Here is a 26,667-nt window from a genome sequence, read left to right on the forward strand (position 1 = left end):
GCACACAGCTGAGGTTCATGCATCTAGGCCTTTCTATGCCTTCGCTGTGGCCTGTTGTGGGGGCTGCAGCTTTTCTGACATGCAGCATCAGCACTGCTCTGGCAACAGCGTGAGGGAAGCTTTAGCCTAGGAACTGGCACAAAAATAGGTAGTCATCTTTCTAAAGCAGAGTACTTTAAAACCTCCACTTTTCCATTTCTGCTCTTTGCAGAGTGATGACATTTGGACCAGAATGGAGGCCTGGTTGTATTCAGAGTAGGCTTTGCTTACATCACCTCTGAGGCAGCTTTGAGGATATATTTCTCACCTGTCCCAGGCTGAGACTGGAATGTGAAGCCACCACCTTGATGCCACAGCCGGCCAGCTCCAACCTCATCATTCAGAGCTTGTTTCGTTCCAGTTCCTCTTTCTCCCGTCCTGGCTTTCTATCTCCCTGCCATTTGTCGTGCTTCGTGCTGCAAAGATAAAAACACAGGAGGAAAGTGCCCACTGCTGGCCACAGACAGGCAGATTTCCTGGCTCTGCAGGCTCCTTGCGCTTCATTCAACAAACACACGTGGGATGGGCACTCAGCCATCACCCTGGTGCTTGCAGCTGCTGCTGCCCTTCAGTCTTCTGTACAAGTGTTTAAATAACTATAGGTTGGATGCTGAGTGCCAAGCAGGGGAAAAAAAAATGGAAAAGGAAAGAGTACTGAGTCCATGAAAAATCTAATAGGGAAGGATGTTCTTGTCTTGCTCAGCTGTGGGCAGAAGGAGCTGGAGTCTCTGCATGGTGGAGATGTTTTAGACATGGTCGTCAGGAGATGAAATGGCTTTCACTGTTTTGTCTTCAGAGTCTTAAGTGAGCCAGTAAGTCCCAGCAGTCCTGAGAATGTCCTCAGCTTGCAGAGCAGCAGGGTCTCTGTGCCACCCTCAGCATGCATAGACAGGGGTACATGGTGTCTGCAGGACAGTGTGAGTCACAGCCTGTCCCATGCTGATGGCAGGGCAGCTGGACAAGACAGGCATGATAACTGAGGAGGATCCCCAAGATCACATGGAGGGAAACTACCTAGGACAGACGAAAACATGGATTACCAGAGCTGTGAGTCTGTTACCCACCCTGCTTGATAAGGCATGTGCAATTAGTCTGTGTGTATATCAATTTGCATCATTTTACCATGGGCTGCTTAATAGGAGCTGGACTAGATATCTTAGAGGTCCTTTTCCAACCATAATGACTCTATGATTCTATAACCACCATTCATCCAAGGCCTTAACAAGAGATTGCACTGTACTCAAAATCTTCCATAAACATGCCTTCATCTTAGGGAAGGCAGTAGGACTACAAGAAAAGGGTCACAAAGTAAAAGCTTCTGCTATCTGGTTTTCCTCCATCAGTCAGATGTCTTTCCTCGATTGCTATGGAGCTGCTTTCCCAGTAGCCCCTTTACACCTCCTTCTATGCCATGATAATTTTAAGAGCTTTGAGCAAAATCCCTTTTCTCCTTTCAGACAGATTCATAGAATCATAGAATGGTTTGAGTTGGAAGAGACCCTTAAATTCCATCTGTCCCACTCCCCTGCAATGAGCAGGGACACCTACAGCTCCATCAGTGCTCAGAGCCCTGTCCAGCCTGACCTTGGGTGTCTGCAGGGATGGGGCAGACACCCTCTCTGGGCAACCTGCGCCAGTGCCTCACCACCCTTACTGTAAAATAACTTCTTCCTTATATCCAGTCTAAATCTCCCCTCTTTTAGTTTGAAACCATTTCCCCCAGTCCTATCTCAACACACCCTGCTAAAGAGTCTGTACCCTCCTTTCTTACAGTCCCCCTTTAGATACTGACAGGCCTCTCTCAGCTCTCCCTGCAGCCTTCTCTTCTCCAGGCTGCACAGCCCCAGCTCTCTCAGCCTGTCCTCATAGGAGAGGTGCTCCATCCCTGAGATCATCATTTTCTGGATGCATTGCAACAGGTCCACATCTCTCCTGTACTGAGGACCCTGCACTCAGCAGGGGGGTTGAAACTCAATGATCTTTGAGGTCCTTTTCAACCCAGGTCATTCTATGATTCTGTGACTCCACATCTGGAATGTGTCCGTCTTTGTGTAAGTTGGTGGTGCAGGGACTGGTTTTTACTGTGGACTTATGTCTTACCTAAATAGTGGAGAACTTGTTTTCACTATATTTGTATCTTTTCTGAGTCCTAAGTTGGCTGACCATATTTAGTTCACATGGTTTAAAGCATTTCTGTACCTTGAGATGACTTGGATGTATGAGCTACCAGCTTTTATGTCGGGGAGTATTACAGTCTGATGGATATGCAGTCCTCTATGAAGTGACAGCAAAAATATAGCGAGAATAATGTAATAATAATATAATTAACAATAAAATAATAAACACTGATGTTATATAGAGATAATCTAAATGAAGATCTAGAGTATTCTAAATAGAAAGGGGGACTGTCTTTAAAAACAAATGATGCTCTTGTAAGATGGCTACCAAACAGGCTACTAAGTTCATGGTACTAGCAAGGAGAGTAATCTGGTGTATTCCTCAGGCCCTTATTCTCCCATAGCATTAACTGGGGCTTTCTAAGTGACTTGGGAGGTACATAGGGATGTCAGAGTGACTTCAAGCCATGTAAGAAACTTTCTCAGCAGAATGTTCGGATGAATCCCACTATTTCATAGCTGTATCGTGCAGTGTTTTGCTAGCGGCATTGGTTGAGGTTGTGCCAGACAGGAATTTGTGGCATCTGCAATTCTGTGCTACAGCTGACTTGATAAGCAGTGTATGTGGGAAATGTGTGCCGTTCCATGAGCTGTTCCCTCTTCTGTCCCCTGCTCGGAGAAAAAAACAAGTTTAATTAGCTTTTAAATTTCTTTTTTCCAGTTGATCTTTGATATACTCGTGCGTACTGTACAAAATCTGGCTCAGAGCACTGCCTGTGAAGGGTAACCCACAGCCTCTCTACACAGACAACTGATGCAGATATCTATGCTTTCAGCTGGGAGTTTTGCCCTCAATCTCTGAAATATGTATGTTTGCCTGTACTGAAGACAAAACTTGTCGTATTACACTTAGCAAGCACGGAGAAAAGAGCTGTTCATTGTTCTCTGCAGAACTGTTGCGTGCAGATGGGAGAGCTTATCTGTGCTTGCAGTGATGAAGTGGCTCGCTCCCTCTGACGCCAGGCACTCAGCTCCCCAGATGTTTTCACTGCATGCGTATTAACTCAGACCCAGGCTTCACTCTAGGCTGGACCGAGTAATTCCCTTCGCAGGGAAACCACAGGGTGGGACAGAGGGTAGAAAACATGAGCATCCATACCCTAGAGACAGGATGGACATAAATTGTGCTTTTTGGCCTGGGGACCAACAGGCATTCCCTGGGAATAATTAAGTCACCCTGTAATCCTAATTGGACTGCTTCAGGTGCTATGAGAGGTGTTGTGTAAAGCACCAGGTGCACAAAGCTAACGCTGACAACAGTGCAGTCGAAGGAGCAGCTATTGTAACCCCACCAGGATAAATTTTCCCGAACTGCACCTCCCAACCAGAAGCTTTTAATGCACACGGCGTGCTCTGGTTGAAGCTCAAGCAACTATATTTCACCGTTGTACGGGGGTTATTCTTTCCACTGCTGCTTCAGCTTGGCACAACCCAGTGAGGACCACGGATACGTCCCTGTCTGGTTTCTCCCACCCCCTCAGATCAGTTGAAGCTGTGGAGGCAGCCTGCTAAACAAAACCCTGCCCCTTCCGCCGGTTCTGAACCTGTCTGTCTGTCTGTCTGTTTTCCCCCAGCCCGCCCTCCATCTGTGCGGCCGTTGGTCCGAGGCCTCCAGCTGGCCCGCTGGCCGCCCGCCGCAAGATGGCGCCAACGTCACGGTGGAAGCGGGCCGGACGCTGCTGCTGGGCGCCGCCACCGCCGCGCTGCACCTGCTGCACCTCAGAGGTCCGGGGGGGGGGACGGCTTTGGGGGGGCGGGGGGTGTTTGATATTTGGATATTATTTCGCAAGATCATTCTGCAACGATAAATCTTTGCAGGTTTTATCCGTGTGGCGTGAATATTTGCCAGTGAAGTTTGAACTTGTTCGGTCTAGGTTTTCAAGAGCTGCCGCACTGGGCATCGTTCCTGCAGAAAGCAAAGAAACAGAAACGCAAGCCAATGTAGTAATAATTTGTGACTGAAAAAAATAAGAAACGCTTTAGTATGATTTTTTCCCCCTCTCTGCCCCACTGAAGATGGTAAAGCTTGGTGTTGCAAGGTACTTCTTAACCCCCAGTGTGATTATGATGTAAAGTTGAAGAGATAGGCCCCAGCTCAGATTTTCTGAGATTTTTGCCTGCACATCTACGTAAGAATTTGGGAGCTCATCCTCTGTCTTCTTTAAGAAGTGGGACGCAGTCTTGTAGCAGAAGCCCTTTGAGCTTTGGGCCTACTCAAAGGCAGATTTATCTCTGAGGCAGGACTGGTGAAGCCTCAGTGTAGGGTCAAGGTATGCTGAGATCTGCTTTGGTGTGAGATCGGGCTGGAGTCATCTTCCTTTACTTTTCTTTAAGTTGCCCAGCTCTGGGGAGTTGTTTAGGCTCCTGTATTGATCTAGAGAAACACACATCACCAAAGACATGCTCATCTTAGGTATTATAGATACCCATCTTAAGAAGGATCTCAGTTAGGTGATCCCCTTAGAGTAACAACTACTGAGTCTCTGAACTTGTCAAATAATTGCCAAGTTTCCCCTGCTGCAAAATGGGCATGACAATAAACCCCAAGCCTGCAGGCGAGTGGAGAAGCGCACTTTGATTGAAGCCTGAGCTGAAGTGTTTTTGTAGTTGGAGCTGGAGAATGGGATTAAATTGTAGCTCTGCTCCCTTTGGCTTTCTTGACTCAGCACCAGGCTGCCTGTGCACTCGAGCTGAAACAGACTTTATGGAAGAAAAAAGCCTATAAAGGTACTGAGTCTGCTCTTCTGCAAAGACACTGTTGTGCCCTACTGTCCAAGTGCTGTATCCAGCAAACCCAACCTGTACATGCAGCCTCATTTCTTGAAGTTTCTCATTTTTAAGACACCGTGAGGATTTTGAATACAGTTTGTGTAGGGTGAAATCACGGTGGTTTCAACATTGTAGAAATTGCTTGAAGATTGTTACAACAAGGATGTCAGCTGCACATGACATCGGGTCACCCTGCTTTGGCTTTATTAGGACCCAGACAAATACATGTAGAGGTTCTGGTGGTGACCAGACTGTCTGGACAGAAGATCTGGAGGCAGAAGCAATAGTGGAACGGGATTAAGCAGCTGGGTCCTGCCCACTGCCATGAGGCCTACCAGCTTCTGCCTCCCCTAATGGCAAGCAGAGCATGGACACGTGATTATCAGCAGTGGAAAGTTTAATATCCAGACTGCGAAACTGCTCAGACAATACTGATTGGGGAAGAGATACAGGATAGACAGATTGTAGATAACTACGTAAATTCAGCAGATTGCAGTTATTGCTGTGATCCCGACATCACGAGTATGGTAATAGTTATGGTAACCCAGGACAGATGGAAATTTCCCTTACGCAGAATTTCCGCTGGCGTAAATCATTTGTCTTTGGTGAGTTGATGCCTCAGACATATTACTACCTTTATCTGAATTTTTAGTACTGAATAGAGCAGCCTCGAGGGAATTCTGGAGACTGGAAAAGCTGCTTGTTCTCCTTCCAGGGGTTGCTTGAGGGTGAATTTTGGAGTGGCATTGCAGGTATGTTGTGCTGGGGTTAAAAGTCTCAGGCATTCAACAGTCCATTTGTTTTGCAGTGGCAGGCTTGAGATGGCCACCCTTGCAGGAAAAAGGGAAAATATTACTTTGATCATTCATAGAATCACAGAATGGTTTGAGTTGGAAGGGACCCTTAAAGGCCATCTGTCCCACTCCTTGCAGTGAGCAGGGACACCCACAGCTCCATCAGTGCTCACAGCCCTGTCCTGCCTGACCTTGGCTTCTGCAGGGACAGGGCACTCACTCTGGGCAACCTGTGCCAGTGCCTCACTGTTCTTATCATAAAAACCTTTTTCCTTGTATGCAATCTAAGCTTCCCCTTCTTTCTTTTTTGTTTGAAACCACTTCACCTTGTCCTTGTTCTACCAAAGCCCCTGCATCACTTGTCACAGTGATTCCCTGTGTCCTCTACCAGCTGTAGGCATTGCTGCATCTTAGCAATCCTGCTGAAACCAGCAATGGCAGTTCACCCCTAATAAAAACACAGTAAGGAAACAGAGACTTAGCAAACCCCAGAGATCCTCATGACATTGTCAGTTGTCTGATCTTAAGCCCACATCCCAAAAGAATGCTTCTGGATCCCTCATGCTAAATGTAGGCTGTGGCTAGAATAGGTGATGCGTGTAGACCTGGGGAGGAAAGAAGTCTAAGTACTGATTTTGCTTGTCTTTTTCCTAGGCTTTGATGCTATTAGCAAAAGGCATCAAATATTAGCTGATGCATCTGCATAAGTACGTGTCAAATAAGTAGTGCTTCACTACTTATTCAGCTTCAATGCTGATAAAGACTGGGTATGAATTCACTGAAAGATGGAATAAGCGTTTTCCTCTGTTTTTCTGTCCCTAGACCTATTTTAAAATCCCTTGTCCATAGCCAGGGTTAGAAAATATTTGCATTGTGCTGTTTTCTGTGCCGTTTTGCTCAGCCCATTTGGAATATGCATTGTGATAGTTTTTGCAGGCAGTTTCTAGTTCATATTTTCTTTTTTTAATCAGGCAGAGACATTACAATTAAAATACCGTAAAAGCGATTCTGGCAGTATTGCAATAAGCATGTTTTTTAATTAAAGAAAGAACATGGGATGTACAAATAGTACCAGCTAATGGGAAATTTCATCCAATGTATTTTTTAATTGAGATTTAAAAGGAGGAATAGTCAGCCCTATTTCTCCCTGTCGCTGTGATATTTTTCTATGTTGTTACAGTGAGGTGTACCAAATCTGCAAGAATTATGGTCTCAGAACCTTAAAGTCCCTTCTGTTTTGATGGAGAGAAAAAATGAAAGGCATTAGTTCTTTAGTATGTTAATGTCATTTTAGCAGGGATTCAGTATTATTCGTTAGAATTCAAGTCACAGAGCTGGGCATTCTCCAGAGAAAGGATTTTAAGGCCCATCATCTGCGATAACTTGATGGGTTTTTTTGGTTCTTGCCCAGCTGCAAACCCTGGTTCGTGTTTGGCTACGGGCTGCAGGTCTTCCTTTCCCATTCTGTTTAGGATGGGATTACAGACAGCATGTACACCAGATTCCCAGGGCACATGCTTGTTGATGAAATTGATTTTTTTTGCATCTTCAGTAGCTCCTGAGACTCCTCCAAAGTGTTGCAGGAGGAGTGGATTGGAGAAAACTTACTCTGACCATGCTGATCTGGGCTGAAAGCAGTTTTCTAGCATGGGAAGGGGGAATGTGTCCCTGCTGGAGAAGCAGATGGTGCTTCCAAACATAAGATGGAAAGGTCCACTTTCCTGGATGCTAAGCAGGCTCCAATGACAGTAGCAGCATTGTCCCATTGGTAGGTCTGTCCTCACACACCTGTATGTGGCTCAAAAATACAGGCCGTGCAGCCATGCAACAGAGGTCCAAGCTTTTTTAAAGCTTTTAAATGCAAGTAAATATCTTCAAAGTCATAAGTTTGTCTTATAAGCCCAGAAGTACAGAGGAAGAGTAACGCGTAGCAGGGCATTGCATGAAGATTTCAATGTTGATGTATCCCCTCTTCTGATAGCTTAACAAACTGCCTTGTGGTAGCTTTTCTGTAAGAACAGGCTTCCACTAAGGAGAACAAGTTCCAGCAGCAAAATGTATTACTGATTTGAAGTGCCACTGCATTACTAAAATGTAAGTAAGTGCCAGAAATCAGCTTGAGATGACCATGGGTGGAGGAGTCTAGCCAATGGAAACACTCTGGTCTGATGGTCACCTAGATAGACCATAATAATAATTCTACTCCCCAGAATTGTTCTTTCCCTGGTGTTCCCCTCTTTTGCTGAAGGTGTCCATCACCTGTAGACTTGAAATAATAGCCAGAGGACCTATCTTTTCATTGCACCTCTTTGCACTGTTCTTAGCGTGATGCCTTCTCAGGGCTCACCTGGCAGCTTAGAATCATAGACTCACCAAAGCTGGAATAGACCTCCAAGATCATCCAGTCCAACTGTCCACCTACCACCAGTGCTTCCCCACCAAACCGTGTCCCTTAGTGCCACAGCTCAGTGTTTCTTGAGCACCTCCAGGGATGATGACTCCACCATCTCCCAGGTCAGCCCATTCCATTGCCTGACCACTCTTTTGGAGAAGAAATTTTTCCTAATGTCCAACCTGAACCTCCCCTGGTGCTTCCTTCATTAGATGCCAGGTGACGGACTGTGATATGTCAAAGCATGTCCAGGATTCCTCACACCTCTTACCCACCAGGTTCGATTTCCCTCTGCAAATTCATCAAGGGGAAGCTGCTTAAGAGCTGAAGAAACAGAAGGACTTCTCTGGAAGGAGCTTCCTGTGGCAGTGTCCCCTGGGCTGCCAACCCCACTTACGAGGCAGCAGATGCAGTGTGAGCAGATGGCTGTGAGACTGTGAGCCAGACAATGCAGACGTGTCAGGCTTGGGAGATGGTTTCTATCTGAGAGCATTCAAGCAGCTGCTGGTTCCTCACTCAGGGATGGATTAAGGCCTCCATCCAACAAAATGCTGGAATATGAAGTTTATCTTTTTAGCATTGTTGACACGCTGATGGAAGTACATAGCTAGTTCGGATCTGCGCCTGTGTATCAGGAGAGTGAAGGAACGTACGTAGGGAGGTTTGGACTTCTGGTTCAGGCAGCCTTTGGGATGGGGCCAACAGAACAAACTTCTCCTTCACATCTCGCTTGGCGCCGGCCCAGCCTGCAGTAAACTTTTACGGCTCATCCAAATGTCATGTGAGCCTGTCAACAGGTCCATGAAATGAGCTCTGTATTCCTCTTCCTGTACAGAGGAGGATCTTTGTTTTTTTTTTTTATTATTATTATTTTTTTTCTTGCAATCAGGCCCCACCAGACACACCCTGGGAGCCGGAGGATGAGCCGGAAGCGGGCTGCCAGCACACTGCAGCTTTGTTGGGCAGGATCAGTTGCTGCAGCACAGATCCCAGCAGTTGCCTCCTGCTGTTTGCCACTCAGGGATGCTTGCCAGAACTATAACTTGTGAGCTTAAGCACGGAAGAATCTGTGGCTTCGTCATGTGAAACACTGGCTGAAGAAACTAGGAAGAGCACGCTGTGGAAATAGGAGTTACACACAGCTGTGGTGTGCTCCCAGCACGACCAGAACAGTCTTCCTTGCACAGTGAGCCTCATGGTGATGGGAGAGAGTAGTCCTCTCGAGGAGATGGTCTTTCAGCCAGCAGATCCTCTTCTGCAGGGAGCAGGTTTTCTCGTAATCGAAGGGGTATGACACAGTTTTGACGTGTAAGACAATTCATCCATCGTTGTTTTCCTAACGCCTGCTGTTATTGATTTCAAACAAAACTCTGGAGACTCTCCAGCACCTTCCATACAATTTGCTTGCTTTAAGGCTTCACTGCGGATGCTGTGATTGCAAATGCTGAGGTGTCACCTCAAAAGATAATGGCAAAGAAGCCCAGCCTCCGTGTAAAAGTGCATTTTGGAATGGGGGCTTTGCTTCCCAGTGAGTTCAGGAGATCCCTGGAGCGCTCTGAATCTCAGCCTAAGTAATAATGAGAAAATCAGCATCTCTTTTACGCGCCATGAAAATGTGAGTAGTAGAAGGGTTCTAAACCCCTGTGTCTGAAAGCATGAATCAGTCTGTGTGTCACAGAGGCAAGGAGAAGCTTTCCACGTTGATCCTCAAAAGACATATCACCATGGATGCTTGTTCTTTTTTCCAGAACTACATGGCACAGCCTTTTTGCAGGGTAAATGCTCTGGGTACCAGGATGGTGAATTTGACCCAACTTGCTATTGCGTGAGCCAGTTGGGGCTGTGCGACCAAGCTAAGTGGTGATGCGTTAACTTTCCACTTCCTATGACAAATTATAACGCTCTCCTTATAATTATTATTACTATTATTATTATATTGCCATTTTTGGTTATTTGGTCTAGCTGTTTGTCCCTTCCTCTGAGGCTGCCTCCAGTCTTTTCCTTGGTTTTTTTTTTTTTTTTCCTCTTCTGAGTAAAGACAGATAAAGAAAGATTTCTTTTCCAGGCAGAGAGGTGGAGGCTAATTGCTGGGTTAATTGAGAAGAATGGTGCTTCTGATGTTCTCACAAAGTATCAAATAACCCCAACACATTCCGCCCCCCTCTCCCTCACTCCACCTAAAGAGACCCATTGAATTTGCACATTACTGTACAGAAGTGATTATGGGTTTAATTGTATTTATTTTGCTTGGTGGGGAGGCCATCATAACAGTAGTTGATTGATTTTTATAAAATCACCCTCAAGGTCATATGTAGGACTTTGCTTTCCCGTGCAGCCATAACAAACAATTTGAGGGTCACAGCCAAAGGCTCAGCTGAGCAATATTCCTGCTTTCTGCTTTCAGAGAAAGGGGTCAAGTGCAATAAAAGAAGGAAGCATAACTTTTATTTTCTTTTAAAGAAGGGGAAGACAGTCTTGTAAAGCAGCGGCTGTATATTTATTTTGACCCAATGAAAAGCAAAGAAATACGGAGAGCTCAGTGTTGGAAGGACCGTGTATAAATTTTTGACACAGGTATTTGTAAGTTTGGCTGGAGTTTATTTTACACTTGGATTTGTTTAATGACTAAATGAATCCCTGCTAATGCTTTCTTTTCCTTTGTGTGATACTGCTTTTCTTTTTTAGTCTTCAGCAGTTGAATTTCTCTTTTTACGCTTTTTTTTTCCCCCTGTAAGTGCCTTTTGCCTTTGTTCTGGGAGGAATTCAGAAGCTTCACGAATAGCTAAGATACAGCTGCATTAAGTTGTGGCCATCAGTTGTAGCTGATACACTCGGTTCCTATGATTACATTGGGATCTGACTGCTGCTACCAAGGGAAAGCCAAAGCAACTCAGACAGCAAATGTCTTTTGGTGGTCATGGTCTCTCCAGTCTTTGCACCATTGCCAAGTGTGCTTAGGATTGTCATTGCACTTAGGGACAGAGAATCTCAAGAGCCAGGCAACAGCTCCCACCTTGAAGTCCAATTCTTATTGTCCCAGCTCAACCAAATCTTCACCCAGAAGGGGAAAGCCTTGCTTCTATGTAAGATGTGCCCCAGGAAGGGTCAGACCTGCAGGCCAAGCGCAGCAGAATTAATGCCTGCACGTATAATGCTACTGAGAAGTGCTGGGACAACGTGTGTGCTTCTAACCAGTGCAGAGCAGTCACAAAGCATCCAATTGCCAAGCTTACCAGACACCTATAAATCCACAGAAGAGACAGAAAATATTTGAATAGATGCAGGGGCCACTTGCTCAGGATAGCTGACATGTGGTTAGCCTAATGCTAAGGAACCAGGGGACTTCCAGAGGAAAGGAAACAGAAAGGATTTGGAGAACTGTTCATTCATGAGGAGGCAGACTCATTTTTAGGAGCTGTATGACAACTGTTGACATGCCGAAGCCATGCTGTACACAAAAGTGCCCGGCAGACCCTCTAGAGCCAGGGCAAAGGGAGGTAAATCCCAGACCTTAGGGGAAACAGATGTCTTCCCACAGCTGCCTTGAGATGTGCTGAAAAGGCTGCAAACAGGAAAGAATTCGGGAGTCTTGCAAGCAAAGATGCTCCCCCAGCTCTCCCATCCAACAGAGAGGATCTAGAAAGGATTGTAGGAGGAATTTAATATTTCTAAGCTGCCTTATGGACAGCTTGAAAATTTTAGATGGACGGTCTGTGCCTGAAGCTTAGGAGAACTTTTGGGAAGGTTATTTGAGGCAGAAGTATGATTTTGCAATCAGAAGACAGGACAGCTCTGGCTACCAGCCTTCCCGGTTCAGTGGTGCAGCATAGCAACAATTAAAATATTCATTAAAAATCATATGAAGAGAAGTGGAAACAGAAATGACTATATTTCAGTGGGAATAGTGCATAGGAAGTCAATAAAGACCTTGGGGAAGATGTCTTTTTTTATGTTAGGAATAAAATAAATCGCAGTGATTTATAGTTCCATTTCTCGATTGCAGTGATAAAATTATTAACACTGCTGCTATAAGGCAAATATATTTAATAAATATTTCTGTTCTCAGCGTGGGAAGGAACAGGATGGTAAATTATATCACAAGAGGAAGATGGAACAGCAATCCATTTATTACTGAAGAAGATGTTAAATAGTATCTTTCAGGAATACACATTCTTTAAACACTAGGGCCAGTTTCATTCTGGTAGAGGCATTCTCTGGTCGGTGAATATTAGTTTCAGAATGCATGGGAAATTACAGAAGGGAATCGTTTCTCCCCCAGAAAGTCAACAAAAATTGAAATCGTTTTCTAAGAAAATTCCAGATTTGTTCGCCAAATGTCAGTCTGTAAAATGTGGTGGTGTGATGACTAACTGAGGATCACCTGGAAGACGTAAATCACCTGCAAGTAAATGGAGATCCGTCGCCGATCACATGAGTGAGTGCCATTCAAAGGAAACACAGATTTACACTGTGGAGTACGCAGGTAGGAACAGAAGTGGGTACTCAGTAAGGAGCCGTGTCAGAGAAAAACACAACTGTGAAAAAGATCAGGGGTTGATGTGGCCAAGGAAGCTGCTGTAATGAAGAAACAAAAGGAGGTTGTGCGGGTTGTTTTAATGTGAAAAGAAAGATGCGGAAGGTGGGGATAAAGCAGATTTTGCCTCTATGGGAATTACCAACAAGAACAATAAAGGGGCAGAAGCATTAGGAAGTTCGGCTTCCCAATTTCAGAAGGAGTGCTCAGGCTGTGGAAGAGGATATAGATGATTCCTTGCAGGAAGAGTCTTAAAAACTTTATAAACCAGTCTGACTGAGGGCCGAGGTTTGATTGAATTGCTATTTACCTGCTGATCCTTTTGCAGAAAGTGCTGTTTTGTAAACCTCACTGCAGTGCAACGCAGGAGGGCACAAAGGCAACCACTATCTGTAAGCTCATCCACGACTGGAAATGAAACAGAAATTGTGAGCAGTAAGGGAGATTAGCCATTGGAAAAAAACCATCATAGAAAATGGTAGAATGATGTCACCGAGTCACTTAATTGATTGTCTGCCTTTCTGGAGAGTATGCAGCAGTCAAACACAGAGACTCTGCTTCCTCCAGTTTTTCAGTAGCGTGATGTGCACAGACCATCAGGCGATAGGATCTAATGGTCCCTTCAGTCTGCGAATGAATGCCATTTCAGCATAGCACGTTTCTGTATTAGCAGCATTTCGTTTTTCTAGGAGTGTCAGGCGTATCTCAGAATCAGCCAGAAATCTTCCATCGGTTTAAGTGAAACAAGCTGGAATTCATGCTGTTTTATCAGTGTTTACTCAGTACAATTTGTGAAAACACAACGTGACTGTAGCGAAGCAAGCTTAACAGAAGTGCATTTGTATATAGAAAAGTATGTCCAGGGAAACAGGCAGCTAATACACCAGGGAGATGGAGTTTGTGGGAGGAATCCCATGGTTCCCAGTGGTTGTGTACAAGAAAATGTGCGGTTTATCTCTTCTGTCTACTGAGCATGCTCTGTATAAACTTACCTGGAACCTACTGAAGTCTGCCAAGGAAACATTTAATGGGTAGCTCTTACTCAAATACTAGCTTTGTTGTGAGGCTGAGAAATTAAGCTCCACAATTAAAGTCTGTCAGTGCAAGAATAAACCAGGGGGTCAGGATAAGCAGAATGCGCTCTGCAAGAGTGGATGCAATGGACTGGGAAAGGCCAAGAAGTGCTGTGCAGCTCCCATATCATTGTGACTGGTAGTATCTTATGGAGAAGGAAATCCAACAGTTTGGTAGGTATAAAGATCACCATTAAAACTTGCTAACAGTGGTAAAAGCTGGCCATGATATGAGAAACCTTAACTGCTACTTCATAAAGGGAAGGGTTGGGAGGCTCATAGACCCTTTGTAAGGAGGTGTGGTGTGAGGCTTTGGGATTAGCTCCAGGGATGCATGGCTTGAATGAGGAAGGCACATCCCAGCTGATGTCTGAGAGCCTACTCTGTGCAAATACACCACCAAGATAGCAAGAGTGTCCTTCATAGGAGAGAAACTATGAAAGGATGTCAGAGAGTGAACTGCCCTGAAATGACAGACTGGGATTATCAGCCCACACCAGGCAAGAACAAAGGAGGCATTTGATAGAATGAAAAGAGACTTGAGTTGAAACCAAGGGATGGAAATGCGTTTTCATGCACTGTGTAACTTAGACCACAGAATTCATTGCTTCAAGAAGTTATTGAGACTGAGTATTAAAAAGATTTGAAGGATCAGATCTATGTTACTGACAAAACCTATCCAGTTATACTAATAGATTGTAGAAGGAAAATGTTGGCAGGAAGATGATTGAAACCTTATGCTTTGGGGCAAAACTAACCTCTAATTAGGGATTAAAATGAGGCTTTCATGGAATGGGGAGATCTTCTCACATCCAGCTAACAAGGAGAAGTTTCTTGTACCGTATTTGGAGGCATCTGGTTTTGAACAGCAACTGGAAGAGAGTTCAGGATTAAATCAACCACTGAACTGAACAAGTTGCCAATTCTTGCATTCCAAAGCTTTCCTCTCCCCTCCGTCACAAGCAGTTTGTAATCTGGAAAGTAACCTACAAATTAAGTCATATTATCCCCTTTTAACAGTTAGAGTATGTTAAGACTGGGATTTTCCAAACTTAACTCCCTTGGCCTGGAAGTGGAGGGACTCAGATATTTTCCCAGGTTTAATGGTGGTTTTGCTCAGGTCTAGAAATACACTGCCCTGTGGCAGAAGTGAAAAATGGTCTAAATTAACTAAGGTCTTCATTACGGAAAGAGACATGCTGTGAAGAACTGGTCAGTCCACAGGGAGAAGTACAGACCGGGGTTGGATTTTTGCAGGAAGCAATAGTGTTCTCTTCATCCTTAATCTCATGTGTTTAATCTCATAACTTTGTTGCTGAACTATTTATTCACCCCTGCAGCTCCTTTGACTATGAGATAGGAACAATTTCTTCTCTGAAAGAGAGGTAGTTCCACTGCCCAAGAGAAGTGGTGGAGTCGCTGTCCCTGGAGGTATTTGAGAACTGTGGAGATGTGGCACAAAGGCACATGGTTTAGTGGGCATACTGGGGGCTGGTTGGGGTTGGACTTGGGGATCTTTGAGGACTTTTCCAACTTTAATGATCCTGTAGTTCTGTGATTCTCTGATAATGACTATGAGGTAAGCAGTTGCGTTTTACTCTTCTAATGTAGGTGGCAAACTCCTGTTTACTGGTCCAGGACCTGTAGAACTACATGCTCATTACATTCTGATATCTGATGGAGGAGAGCTCCGGGTGGGATCTCCCGAGGCACGTTTCCGTCACAGAGCACACATCTATCTCTATGGAAGCCTCCACTCTCCAGCATTGTTTCCCTATGGGGCCAAGTTCCTGGCAGTCAGAAATGGGACCCTCTCCATCCATGGTGAGTACATTCCTCCTTCTCTTTAAAAGCGAATCGAAATTTAAACAAAACAAATGTATGTGTTTGGAGACATGAGTTTTGGCTGTGAACCTGCCTATCTTGTTACAGTCAAGCGTTATGTAGAATGCAGGTTTTTAGGCTAGAATTTCACGTCTTTGCATTCACCATTACCCTTCTGTTTCTGCAGCATCTTAGGCACTAAAGCGTAGTGCTGTATTTCCATAAGAGCTGCCATACTGGGAGCCGAGTCATTTCAAAAATTCCAACCCTAAGAAGAAGCTAGGTGGTATGGAGTATTGTTTCATTCCGTGATTCTGTGATTCCAAGTAGTTACGAAACCTTAGCCCTCACTGAGGTGCTTGAAAGACGTCTGGATTTATGCATTTGAGCGAATGAATGAACGCGTCCATCCCTTGGAAACCAGATGTTCATTCACTGCTGTGTATCATGTGGGTTTGCTGTGCTACCAGAATGGGATATCCTTCTCATCTCTCTCTGCAACAACTAGGAAGTTTCCTTCTCTTGGGGTTGCCAATAGCGGGTACTCTGCCAGGTAGGCCCTGTGCTGAAGCCAATGCCAAGCTGTGCCAGTTGGAGTGGGTACGCTGCTTCTCTTCACAGCAGCAGCAGCGCAGAGCTCCGGGCAGCGTGTTTTCCCTTTCTCCTCCATCCTCCAGCTGCCTGTCTCCAGTGTTAGGAGCACAGCTGGCATCCTTCTGGTCTCCTGGTGGTCCACGCAGCCACACCTGCTCTGCACAGGTTGTTTTCCCAAGTGACAAGCCCAGGGCTATGCAGAAAAACTGTGGCAGTGCCAAGAGCTTCAGTCCTAGATGCCCACTCCTCTGCTCTAACCAGCACATTTTCTCTGAAGGAAAACCTCACAGAGCCAGAATGGTGCATTCCTATCATATAGAATAAACAAGGGACCTAAAGGACAGATGCTGGCATGGGTTTGTGGATGAAAACAAGTTCATGTGATGGGGTAGAAGAATTTGGATGTGGAGATTTTTTTTGAAGGGCTGTGAAAAATTGGTATTAAATGGCCATTTCTAGTTGCAGTAGTTAAGATGTGAAATTCAGGTCCCAGCTCAGCATGAATTCGAGTATTACTGAAATACACACATCTAGCTCTTAACTAATGGGCTGTTTTTAAAGGCAGTATGTGTCTTAAAAAGGAGAAAGAAAAAAAAATAAAAAAAGCCAACATATCTGAACGCCTCATCTCCCTCCCTTCTGTTCTCGCATGTCAACCTTCATGTCGGCAGGCATCCGTATCCTCCAGCAGGGCTTGAACTTCCACCCTCCCGGCCCACGGGCAGAAATGTTGCCATCTGAGCGTTACTGACACGTATGGCTCTCAGTCAAAAATAATGTAAGACACCAAGGGGTACAATCTGAGCGCACGGAGGGAGCGAGCCGTGCTGTGCGCCGTGATCCTGGCCGTGCCCGGCAGCTCAGGGAGGTCGGCTGAGGTCGGCTGTTGGAGGGCAGTCCGCCGGCACATGCCTTTCTGAATCAGGAGAGGGGAGTGGAAGCTGGGGAAGAGGCTGCTGGCGGTGGCAGGGGATGCCACCTGGACATGTGCTGAAAGCCATGTGCTCTTGACCCTTTAGTTGAGACACAGTGAGGCTGAAATATTTAGTGCTTGCCGGTGGCTTAAATAATTTCAGTAAACTGGGTTTAGGAGAAGGGCAGAGTGTTTCTATCCCGTTTCCTAGAGGGGCTCCGTGAAGAAGTGCTGTTAGATCACCCAGGCTGAATTGACTGTCCTTTACTGGCCATTGAGTTTCACACACTTATCCCAGCTTTGGGTTTGATAACTCACATTAGATTAAAGCATGCCTTCCAGAAAGGCTTGGTCTTTGTCTGAGGACATCAAGGGAATCAGAAGACAGCATTTTCCGTGGAAGCTTGTTCCAGGGGATTAATTTGGTTAATCATCCATGTTTTTATTTTATTTTTTAAGAGACATATTAAGACGTCTGATTTGAATTTGCCTGGTAATGGTTTTCAGTATGTCATTTTCTGTGTCTTCTCCTGCTAGCTTCAAGCATCCTTCTTAATTTGACCTCTGTAAGGAAGTCAGAACTTTGTCCTTACGTTGTCAGTGCGCTACAAAAGCCTTGACTTCTTCATGCTGTTTTGTTATCTGACAAACTGGGAAAAAATGCGTAGCATCTCCTTGCTGCTGGACTTCTTGTCCTGCTTCTCATCTCCCTTCTTAGCCTGTCCCATGGCTGGCTTTTGGGAGATCCCCAGTGAAGAGCCCCCACCGCTCCCTGCTCCCTGTGCCAGGGTTCTGGCACCCACCCAGCACAGTGGTGCTGCTACTGGGTAGCTCCTGAGCTCCAGGCCGTGCCCGGTGCCCCTGGTCACCACGCAGCAGAGCTCCATCCCCTTGCACCTCTTGCAGGGATTTATGGCCGCAGTGGGACCCCCTGAGCTGCCCCTGCTCCGGTCGAGCAGCCCCAGCTCTCACAGCCTCTCCTCTCAGGAGAGATGCTCTGGTCTTTTGTTGGACTCTCCCCAATATGCCCAGGTCTCTCCTGTACTGGAGGGCCCAGAACTGCACCGAGCACTCCAGGTGCATTCCCACCAGTTCTGAGCGGAGGGACAGGGTCACCTCCTCAGCAAACTGACGATGACTTTGCCTGATGCAGCTCAGGACACCACCAACCTTCTTAGCAGCAAAGGCACATTGCTCACTCATGTCTACCTTGGTGCCCACCAAGGACCCCCAGCTCCTTTCCTGCAGAGCCGCTTCCAGCTGGCTGCCTGCAGCGTGTTCTGGTGCTGGGGTTGTTCTTCCCCAGGTGCAGGACTCTGTACTTCCCCTTATTGTACTGCACGAGGTTCCTGCCAGCCCATTTCTCCAGCCTGTCCAGGTCCCCGTCCACAGCAGTGTTTCTGATGATGTTTTGCACCCCTGGGGTACCCTGCAGTGAGCAGCTCAAAGACCAGCCATGAAGCCACTTCTGAGCTCTGCATGACATACAATCCCAGTGCCTGGCTGCAATTAAGATTGATTCAGACCATGTAATCCACAATTTAGCACTGAAGCAGTAGCAGCTCCGTAGAAAATAAGACCAAAAGAAGTGTATTCTTTTGCAGGCTTCACATTGCTCACATCAAACAGAAATACGTTGTTCTGGCTCCAATTTAGCACCAGTCTGGCCTGTGGTACAGAGCAAATTGCTGAGCATGTCAGCCTCTTTCATATCACACATATATATGAAAGAAGCTGACATGCTCAGCAATGTATGTGATATATATATACATCTACACATATATGTATGTTATCGCAGATCAAAATCGTTAAATAAGCAGGCTTTCAAATTCAGAGCTGTCGTGGTGAAGGCAGGGCTGAATGCGTTTTAATTCCATTTCTCCTTCAGACAGGGAAGTTTGGGGGATGCTCTGCAGCTATGGTTGAGTTCAGATTGTTTAGTAAGCGCTGTCAGCATCTTACTTTGATATGTTAATATGACTCAGGGTTTCCCACAATTCCCTGGCGAGCAGCAGTCCTTTGCTCCGGTGGTTGTAGCAGACTGGGAAATTTCAATGTTGCCTTTGGCTTTAGCCAACTCCCCTGCCAGTCAGAGCGTGCCACCCATAAACTGCCTGTCAATCACACGTCAGGCTTACAGGGGGGTTTGGTCAGCCGGGGCAACTCCACTTTTTGACAATGTAATTATGGCCCTCGCATCCGCAGTAGGGGCCTGAGCGGAGCTGGGAGACTTTTATTGATTGTTCAGAAGGGAAATTTATCACTGTCTCCAGCTCTGTTCGCGCTTTATTCCCTGAGAAATGCTCCTGACAAGCTTTGGGAGAGAAGTTTGGCACGGTGGCCTTGGCTGTTCTTGCACCTTTGTCCTTTCCAGGGAAACTGGGTTGGAGGCACCAGCAGCACTGAGCATTGGCGGGGATAGGGTGAGGATGCAGCGTAGGTGTGGATGTTGCATCAGTGGCTGAGGACACCTAACGTTTGCGATAGCCCAGCTTCTTGTTCCCAACACTCATTGTCATGGATGGAAAAAAAGGTTAAAGGCATTTCCCATTCTGTTCCATTTCTTAGCCCTTGAGGTCATTACTGCACCGTGTCTTGCTGAAGCAGACTGTGCCTCATCCCAAGGACTAGCATTTTTGCTGTCTATTTACCTAAAACCTTGTCGGTACCAACATTGTGATGATATGGGGCATGAACATATGAGCCTGTTCTCTGCATGTTGTTTAACAACACGTTCCTCTCTAACTAGATGGAAGATGCTACGCTTGGATTTAATAATATGCTACATACACTTTGTTCAAAGCATTAAGCCTATGGGGTAAAGAAACATCATGCCTGGGGAGTTATGGTTTAATGCCATGCGTATTTATAATCGACATAATTACAACAGAGGTGTCAGCTGTGGGTACCCCCTCCTTGGAGGTTCTCAAGGCCGTGGATGGGCCCTGGGCAGCCTGAGATGTGGGGGCAGCCAGCCCACGGCAGGGATTGGAGCTGGGTGGGCTTTAAGGTCCCTTCCAACCCAACCATTCTGTGATTCTATGACGCTATGATTTCAGTCCCCTAAAGTCAGCAGGTAGTCCTGCTGCAAAGATTGCACCTGCACCTGCAATATTTGCAAGTGGATGCAGCTGGTGGAAGATGGCAGTAGGTAATTCTGCACTTCTTAAATCTCGGGCTCCCTAAAACCAAAGAAGTCTTAAGCATTTCCAGGATTATCTCAGACAAAAAATGTTTCTAATCAATTGAATCTGTTATTCACTTTAATCACATTTAATCAATAATAAAACACAAAGCATCTGTGAGCTGTACACGGTGCACTAGTGCCTGTTCATCCCTCAAGAGAGCAGTCATTTAATCAAATGTTTCTTGCTTTTCCTCCATTAAGTATGTATGTATCTGTGTTAAGAGATCATAGACAACATGAGAGAATTTGTTCAAATCCTCTTTCCCTTTCCGTGGTCACTTCCGTGGGTTAGTTTTCCTTAGATGTTAGTTATTTTCTGTGGTTGCAGGAGGCTTTTTGCTTTCTGAAATGGCATTTTTCCTTTCAAGACGTTGACTTGAACATGATGCATTAAAGCAGATGGCTACTGAACAGAAGGCTGAAGCTGCCTTGGATCCCTTGTGTTCACTGAGGGTAGGAGATTCCACTTAGGCACTTCCCATGGAGTAACTAATGTACAATGACTTCCGCCTTTGCTTTCTTATTCACAAATAGAAGTTGACCATTAGATTTTAAAGACCTAGCAGATGGGGGGAAAAAAACACAGATCATGTAAAACTGAGTTCAGAGAGGTGCTGTGTCTTTCATAGCTTGCCTTTTGTTCTAGCAGAAACACGTCTGTCTTTGATTTAAACTTGAACCACACACTCCATATTTTAGTGTTATTGTTAATGAAGAAAACAACGCAGGGGTATGTGAAGGGGACTGAGAGATGGGCAGTGAGCATAGCTAATATGTAACTTGTGTTTCTTGTCAGAAGAGAGGGGAAGCCTGTAGGTTACTACAAATGCGGAGTCTTTCTATATGATGAAATAGTTGCATTTTAAAAACCTTTGAATACAACACTGAAACATTCCCTCCAACTCTGCCTCCCAGTGTTCAGCTGGAAGGAAGAAGAGCAAACAACAAACATTTGAAAACCTGCAGACATTGGCAGTCAGCAGGACGAGGTCATTTTCAAGGATATTTCCTACAGAAGAAAATCAAAATGCTTTTACTTTGTCCTCTCAGATGATGTCAGATTTTTCCTTCCAGTGGGAAATGGCAAAGGTGTTTAATTCTACCATTTTGGTTTCATTTGGACTTTTACAGTATTATTTTTGATGTTATATCTCTTTCATATCCATGTTTCCGTAGTAGTGAAATGCAGTGTTTTTACAGAAAAAAAAAAACCAACAAACAAATCCTTAAGAGCACAGTGATATTAGTATAAAGAAAAAGAAGTTGGGTGTTTTCAAAAGTAAGGGTTTTGGTTGTTTTTTTTTTTTTTTGTGTGCGTGAAATTTTTCTTCTTTGGAAGATATGGAAGATTTTTTCTTGGGAATTTGGAGTGAAGTCATGTCTCCTGCCTAGCAGTAGTCTTGCATTTCATCCCTCAGAAACCACCTATACTGTGAAAGCTTCACAATTACGTGAGAGGAGGAAGAAATCAGAGGGGTGCTGCACTGGGCCTTGGGTGAGTGGACCACCAAGCAGGTTAAAAGCTGATATAAAATACTGAGCTCTGACCCATCTTTATGAATCCACGTTGCTTAGACAGAAAATATCTGCTTGTTAATGTGCCACGTCCATAGTTTGCAGTGGTTACCTATGGCCAAGAGCTACCCAGATCACCTGCCTTGGTGGTATGTGGCCTCAGAGCCTCTCCAGGAAGCACCTCAGCCCAGAGCCATGTTGTAGAATCATAGAATCAGGAAAGTAGGAAAAGATCATCCAGTCCAACCCCAGTCCGTCCTCACCCCACTGACCACGTCCCTCAGTGCTACATCTCCACAGTTCTTGAACACTTCCAGGGACAGTGACCCCACCACCTCCCTGGGCAGCCTGTGCCAGTGTATCATCACTCTTTTGAGAAGAAATTTTTCCTAATAGCCAACCCCATCATAATGGAGATGGTACACGATGGCTTTGGGGTTCACACTCAGGTCCACGATAGGCCTTTGTAGGTCCAAATTTCCTGTTTTGGTATTCTTGTTGATTGTGAAACTCAGCCTGATGCTTAGTTTGCTCCCATACAACGATGAGCTACAGTTTGTGCCTACACTCAGATCCCATCTAACGCACCCGGTATGATGCTGAGTCTACCACCAAGGCTGCTGTAGGTTGTCTGCGCAACAGTCAAAAACTGATTGGCTCCAGTACGTTGTAAGAGTTAATGAGCAGTTATAAACCACAAAGAACCTCCTATTTGACCTCAGGACACAAATTAACATCTTTCTGCACCAGTTGTGGTAGGAACATAGCAGGGAAGATCTCCCCAGGAACTGCCACACACAGCAATTCGGCCTGCAGGACTCTATGGGGGTGGAAGGAGATGTCCCATTTCAGGGCAAAGATGGCCCTTGCCTTTCAAAGCTACCTAACAGGAAATAAAAGAGGATCCTCTAACTGCAAAATGGAGGGAAACAGCTCTCCTTCTTCACTTCTGGATTCTCTTCACTTTACAGCCATTGGATGGATTAGACACTGCTAGAGATCAGGCAGGCGGAACGTTTTTAAAGAAAATCTTCATCAAGGCCAGAGCAGGCTTCTTATATTGGAATAGGCTTCCTAGAGAGCTGGTTGATGCCCCATGGCTGTTAGTGTGCAAGAGGCATTTGGATAATGCCCTTAGTAATGTGCTTTAGCTTTTGGGTAGCCCTGAAGTGGTCAGGCACTTGGGCTAGATGGTCTTTGTCGGTCCCTTCCAACTATTCTATTCTGTTCTGTTCTACCGTACTCCATTCCATTCTGTCCTATCTTGTCCTATTCTGTGATTCATGACATAGTTTCCCCACTCCATGTTCCTAGCTTAAAGATCTAGGTCCTTTAGGAACTGTAGCAACACAGGGAGGCTTTCTGAAAAATATATCCTATTTTTTTTTTAATGTAAGGAAGTCTTTACATGAATTTTGTGGCTTTAATTTTTGCTAACTGAAGCAGCAACAACAGTAGGTCTCTTTTCTGGATCTTAAAATATTTTTTAAAGATCTGTTTCCTGAAGCAACCATTTCCAGTGGCTGCATTGCCATTTATCACTTGGACGTTTGGAAATTTTAGGAATGGCCAGGCTAAGTTTGAAAGGGCAGTTCAATTTGGATAAGGAAAAGTTTTTTAATAAGAGATGATGACTGTGGAGATGAAGCTGGAATCCTTAGGCAGTCTGACACCTGAAATGCTCCAGTAAATTATCTTGTCTTTTACTGCTAGAGACTACGCTGTGTTTTTTTCTATTTTTTTGTCTCTCTTTTTTTTTTGTTATAATTCATTGAATTACATTTTTAACTCTGTCTCTTGCAACATTCCTTTGTTTGAGGTGAATGTAAACTGCCTATTTCTTTTCACTTTATTCATGAGAATTGAAAGGTCTTATTGTCATTTACACGAAAGATTTACAATGTAGCTGCAACAGATTGACAGATTGTCAGCACTATGACTTGTATAGTCATGGTAAGTAGATTGTGTGTCTGAGCCCTGCAGTTCTTGTAAATTCCTTTTGTGGCATAAAGAGATCTCATTACCTCAACTTTAAAGCACCAGTAAACTGTCCAGAGGTGCAAAGAGCTTTCTAGTTTGTCACCACTACAAACTGTTTGTAACTGAATTAATTGATTTGTGGTAGATAGGAGTGGAGATGAGATATGGACCTGTGTCGTTATAGGAGAAGGGCCCGGAGCCTACGGTCCCATGCACTATGACCAGGAGAGGATGATGGTTTGAAACATTTAAACAGCTTTTGGGAGAAACACCAATAGTCTCATGGCAGGCTTAGGGATGGAGCCAGTCCTCATTTAAACTCATTTAAGCAGTCTGTTTTCTACCAGCACCCCACTGCATAATCCAGCTTTGCCTAAATCTGGATGGGCCTCAAATTGTTGCTCTCAGGCTTGGTGAGGAGGTTGGTTCCTTAGAATTAGGAGGTTTGCTCCTTGGATACCAAAAGCTGGGTTACAGTGCCTACTCCAGAAAGTTTTGTTTTCTGGGCAGGAGCGTCTGGTTTCCATTAAAACATCAGGCAGTGAGATCTAAGGTTTATAAATATCCAAAGAGAGGCGGGAGGCAAATGGATGGAGCCAGGCTCTTCTTAGTGTGTAGTGATAGGACAAGGAGCAATGGACTAAAACTTGTACGTAGGAAATTCCATACAAACATGTGGAAGAACTTCTTTACAGTAAGGGTGATGGAGCACTGGCACAGGCTGCCCAGAGAGGTGGTGGAGTCTCCTTCTATGGAGATATTCAAGACCCATCTGGATGCCGACCTGTGCAACCTATTGTAGGGAACTGTTCTAGCAGGGGGTTGGACTCAATGATCTCTTGAGGTCCCTTCCAACCCCAGTGATCCTGTGATTCTGTGTGAGATGCCTTCTGGTTGCCAGTGGAGAAAAGAACACGAGCGTGGTGTCTGTGAGTGCAGATTGCAAGAGAATAAATCAGATGCAGAAGAGCAACTGTGCTGAATATACTCCTAGGAAAGACAGTGCATATTGAATTTGGGATGTTCTGAAAAGGAAAACAGGCAAATGTTGAAAGATTATGGCCAGGAACTCCGAAAATGCTGGAGGAAGCAGCAGCACGACAGGACAATCTTATGGAAGAAGGTGAACTGCAGAATGAGAAGTCCTGAAGACATTCCCTAAGCATGTACTTACTGCACTGATACATGAGTGCAGAAATAAAATTTCCCAGTGAGATGAGAAGTGTGTTCTGGAATGATCCCTCCTTCTCAGATGAGATCAAGACCACTGCTTCTTTGTCCCTCTCTCCCTTTCTTCTCTGGTGTCCTGAGAGGTTGGCAGAAAGACTGGGCTCGTATTCAGCATTACCGGTGAGAGGGGGAATCGGGATTCAGGAAAGCACAGTTCTGTGCATTCGTGTGCCCATTCAGACGTGAGGAAACTCAGTTTTTTTGAAACTTCTTGGTCAACTCGAGTTGTTGAGAGTCACCTTGGGGGTAATCCTCTCAGCTGAACTAGAAGCCAAGACTCCTGTGCGTGTACTACCGCAGAGACGTGTTTACTAGTTGGAACTACTGGAGATGAAAGTTGCAGCGTTACACTTTGGAATGTGGAAGATAGAGAAAGAGGATGAAAGAACACAGTAGTAAGTCAAAAAAAAAAGGGAAAAGAAGAAAAAAAAAGTTTTAATGTTTTCAATACCCTTCCTTCCGGAGAAGAAAACTTGGAAAAAAATTTCCTTAATGATTTTTAATTCTGAGCCTGGAAGTGGAAAAAGCCTGAAGGAGACTGTTTCCATTGGAGTTCATTTTGAATGCAGAGCAGTGATTTGCACCTCTCAATGACAAGAGCTGTGGCCCAGCAGTGTTTTTATAATGGTTACTGTAGTGTGTATGTGACAGATGTATGCAGTGGGAAGCAATTGTGTGTCTGGCCCAAGATGCACACAAACGCACACTAACACGTGAACATGAGCAAAATGTCCAGAACTAGAGAAAAATAGTCTGCTGCTCAACGTGCAGATGGTTGCTGTCAGTCGTTCGTTTTTATGCAGGCCCTAAAAATTCACAAGGTTCACTCAATAAAAGAAGGTAAATGAATAACAGCGATGGTACTGCTGCTAGTAGAAGGATGTGTGTAGGCTGATATCAGGAGCATTCCTCTGAGTCAGCTATGATTGCTGATGAGGGAGATGCACAAGATGCTGCTCTTCGTGCAGAGGGGGAAAGGTATTCTGGCTTTTGTTTCTTAGAAACTTGCATTCTTTGTGTGCTGGCATAGTTAGAGGGTGCTGATGAGAAAGGGATCCTCCAACAGTGTACAGCTCTCCTGGAATTGATGGCTGCTGTACTGACTCCTCTTGCTTCTGCTCAAGGAGCCATTAGGACTTCATGGGAAGGATGGGATATGCACCTGTATTTTCTCTGATATTCTCTTCTGTCTCAGGTGATGATTGCATATAAGCATGAGCTTATTATTAAAAATACACTAAAACTATCTCAGTATGGTTGATTGGTAAGCCTCTTCTGTGGAACATCTTCGGTTAATATATAAGCAGTGCTTACAATCCCAGGATGTTTGGTGGAAGGGAGATGAGATGAAGCTCTCAGTGCTTTCCTCAAGATCATCAGAGAGGGTCATCAAGGAGGCACCTTTAGAGGTGTTAAAACTGTTTGCCTAAGGGTGTTGACCAGGCAGTGACCAGTGGCAAATAGAGCAGCTGTTGTGCTGAAACATGGCTATTTTTTCTCACTCCTCATCTGATTTGAGTTCACACATTCTCACTACTATAAGTGTCCTATCTCACTACTTTAAATATCCTATCTCTTCCCTTTGCACCAATATCCTCCAAGTCTTTATACTACATCAACACTGAACTGGAAGAAGGGATGTCTGG

General features: G+C 45.0%; 1 protein-coding gene across 1 annotated transcript in view; it reads left to right on the top strand.

The window, feature by feature from the left end:
* PKHD1 (PKHD1, fibrocystin/polyductin) overlaps window positions 1–26,667 on the top strand; it is a 252,324-nt gene that overhangs the window by 81,280 nt on the left and 144,377 nt on the right. The window contains exons 36-38 of the mRNA XM_021392027.1: window positions 2,878–2,939; window positions 3,709–3,941; window positions 15,390–15,602. Of these exons, the coding sequence (XP_021247702.1) occupies window positions 2,878–2,939; window positions 3,709–3,941; window positions 15,390–15,602 (508 nt within the window). The remainder of the gene's footprint in view (window positions 1–2,877; window positions 2,940–3,708; window positions 3,942–15,389; window positions 15,603–26,667) is intronic.

Source organism: Numida meleagris, chromosome 3 (genome assembly GCF_002078875.1).
Source record: "Numida meleagris isolate 19003 breed g44 Domestic line chromosome 3, NumMel1.0, whole genome shotgun sequence".
Taxonomy (NCBI): domain Eukaryota; kingdom Metazoa; phylum Chordata; class Aves; order Galliformes; family Numididae; genus Numida; species Numida meleagris.